The sequence below is a fragment of the Cariama cristata genome, unplaced genomic scaffold (assembly GCF_000690535.1).
Source record: "Cariama cristata isolate BGI_N322 unplaced genomic scaffold, ASM69053v1 scaffold38861, whole genome shotgun sequence".
Classification (NCBI taxonomy): domain Eukaryota; kingdom Metazoa; phylum Chordata; class Aves; order Cariamiformes; family Cariamidae; genus Cariama; species Cariama cristata.
This window is the reverse complement of record NW_009598196.1, coordinates 27,594-29,042: the sequence shown is the minus strand read 5'-3', so window position 1 is coordinate 29,042 and position 1,449 is coordinate 27,594. Positions and strand designations below refer to the sequence as shown.

The window sequence follows — 1,449 nt, the reverse complement described above, 5'->3', positions numbered from 1 at the left end:
CACAATTTTTGCTGGTAACTTAAAAAATATTGCTCATTTTTCAGAAGTGTTTTTAAGCGGTACAAATACATTTCATTAGCCTGTTCCTGAGCAGACAAATACTGCTGAGATTTGATATCTTTTCTTCTGAGCAATAGAGAGTTTTTCTTGCATTGGTGAGTGTTCAGGCAGCTCCTAAAAATGATATCAGCATTCAAGATAAACCTCAAAGCCAAATAGAAATGCAGAACAAAAGGAGGAAAGACATTGAACTCGCATCCCCCTTCAAACGATTATTTTTAAATCACAATCTTATATTTTAATATGTACTTTTCATGCACATTTTTAAAATCCAAAATGTATTAGACGTTTGTACTCGGAGAAAATAATAATCCTGTGGCCTTCTATGATGATCTGTCAAGAAGGACAGGAATAATAAGGAATTACAAGTGGCAAGTGCGTGGCTGCTCAGCTCCCATCCATCGGCTCTATTTATACCCAGAGCTTGCAGGAGTTCCCCTGCGAGGGCTGCCAGCCGTGACCATTGCTCTCCCAGTAAAACCAGTTCGTTTCCCTTTCAGATGAGCCCTCTATGTCTGAAATGAGCCATTCCAATGGGATTTACAGCAATCTCAATGAGGCGTCCCCTGCGCTGGGGAGACAGGCTGGGACCAACGGGAGCTTTGCTCTGGATCACAGCGGCATCCCAGCTCAGGACCAGTACCACGACCTGCGCTCCAACAGCCCCTACGGGATACCCCAGTCACCAGCTTCCTTGCAAGCACTGCCGGGCCACCAGCCTTTAATCTCCAGCTTGGTTTACCCAGACAACGGCTTGGGCATCATGGGACAAAGCGGACAAGGGGTGCCCCAGTCCATGAGGGTCCTGGCCGGGAACGGACCCAGCTCCGACCTCTCCACCGGCAGCAGCGGGGGATACCCGGATTTCCCTGCCAGCCCGGCGTCTTGGCTGGATGAAGTCGACCACGCTCAGTTTTGATACAGGGTCCACCACCGTGCAGTGGGAAGGGAAAGGACTCGGTGCTGTTAAATGTCATCTACTCTTGGAAATGAAGGAGGGACAAACTGTGAGTGCTGAGCGGGGCAGGGAAGCACGACAACACGGAGAGAGCGGACGTGCTTTCGGAGGGCAACCCAGCGGCGGGTTAGCCGAGGACAGTGGGCGAAGGCAGTCACACCGCAGTGATGAGCATACGGAGCGTCCAAACGAAACTGCTTCTTGTGTCTTTACTAAACACCAAGACTCGTGCTTTACAGATTTGATATAAGGTATTTCGCTTTCTGTTGTCAGTGCATTCTCCAAAGCAAGGACTTGCTTCATCACCCATCCACACCGAAACCTTTTTAAGAGAAAATGAAGTCCTCGTCCACGGTAAAAGGTGTGACAATGTCTATATTTCTATAGGAGAAATGTTAATAGTGAATCACTTCAGAAATCCATGGTAGAAA

General features: G+C 48.0%; 1 protein-coding gene across 1 annotated transcript; it reads left to right on the top strand.

Moving 5' to 3' along the window:
- Positions 1 to 554: 554 nt before the first annotated feature.
- LOC104168565 (LIM/homeobox protein Lhx3) lies at positions 555 to 979 on the top strand. The gene has a single exon (XM_009709188.1). It carries the CDS (start codon positions 572 to 574, stop codon positions 977 to 979), a length of 408 nt encoding a protein of 135 aa, XP_009707490.1. The 5' UTR covers positions 555 to 571.
- Positions 980 to 1,449: the final 470 nt, after the last annotated feature.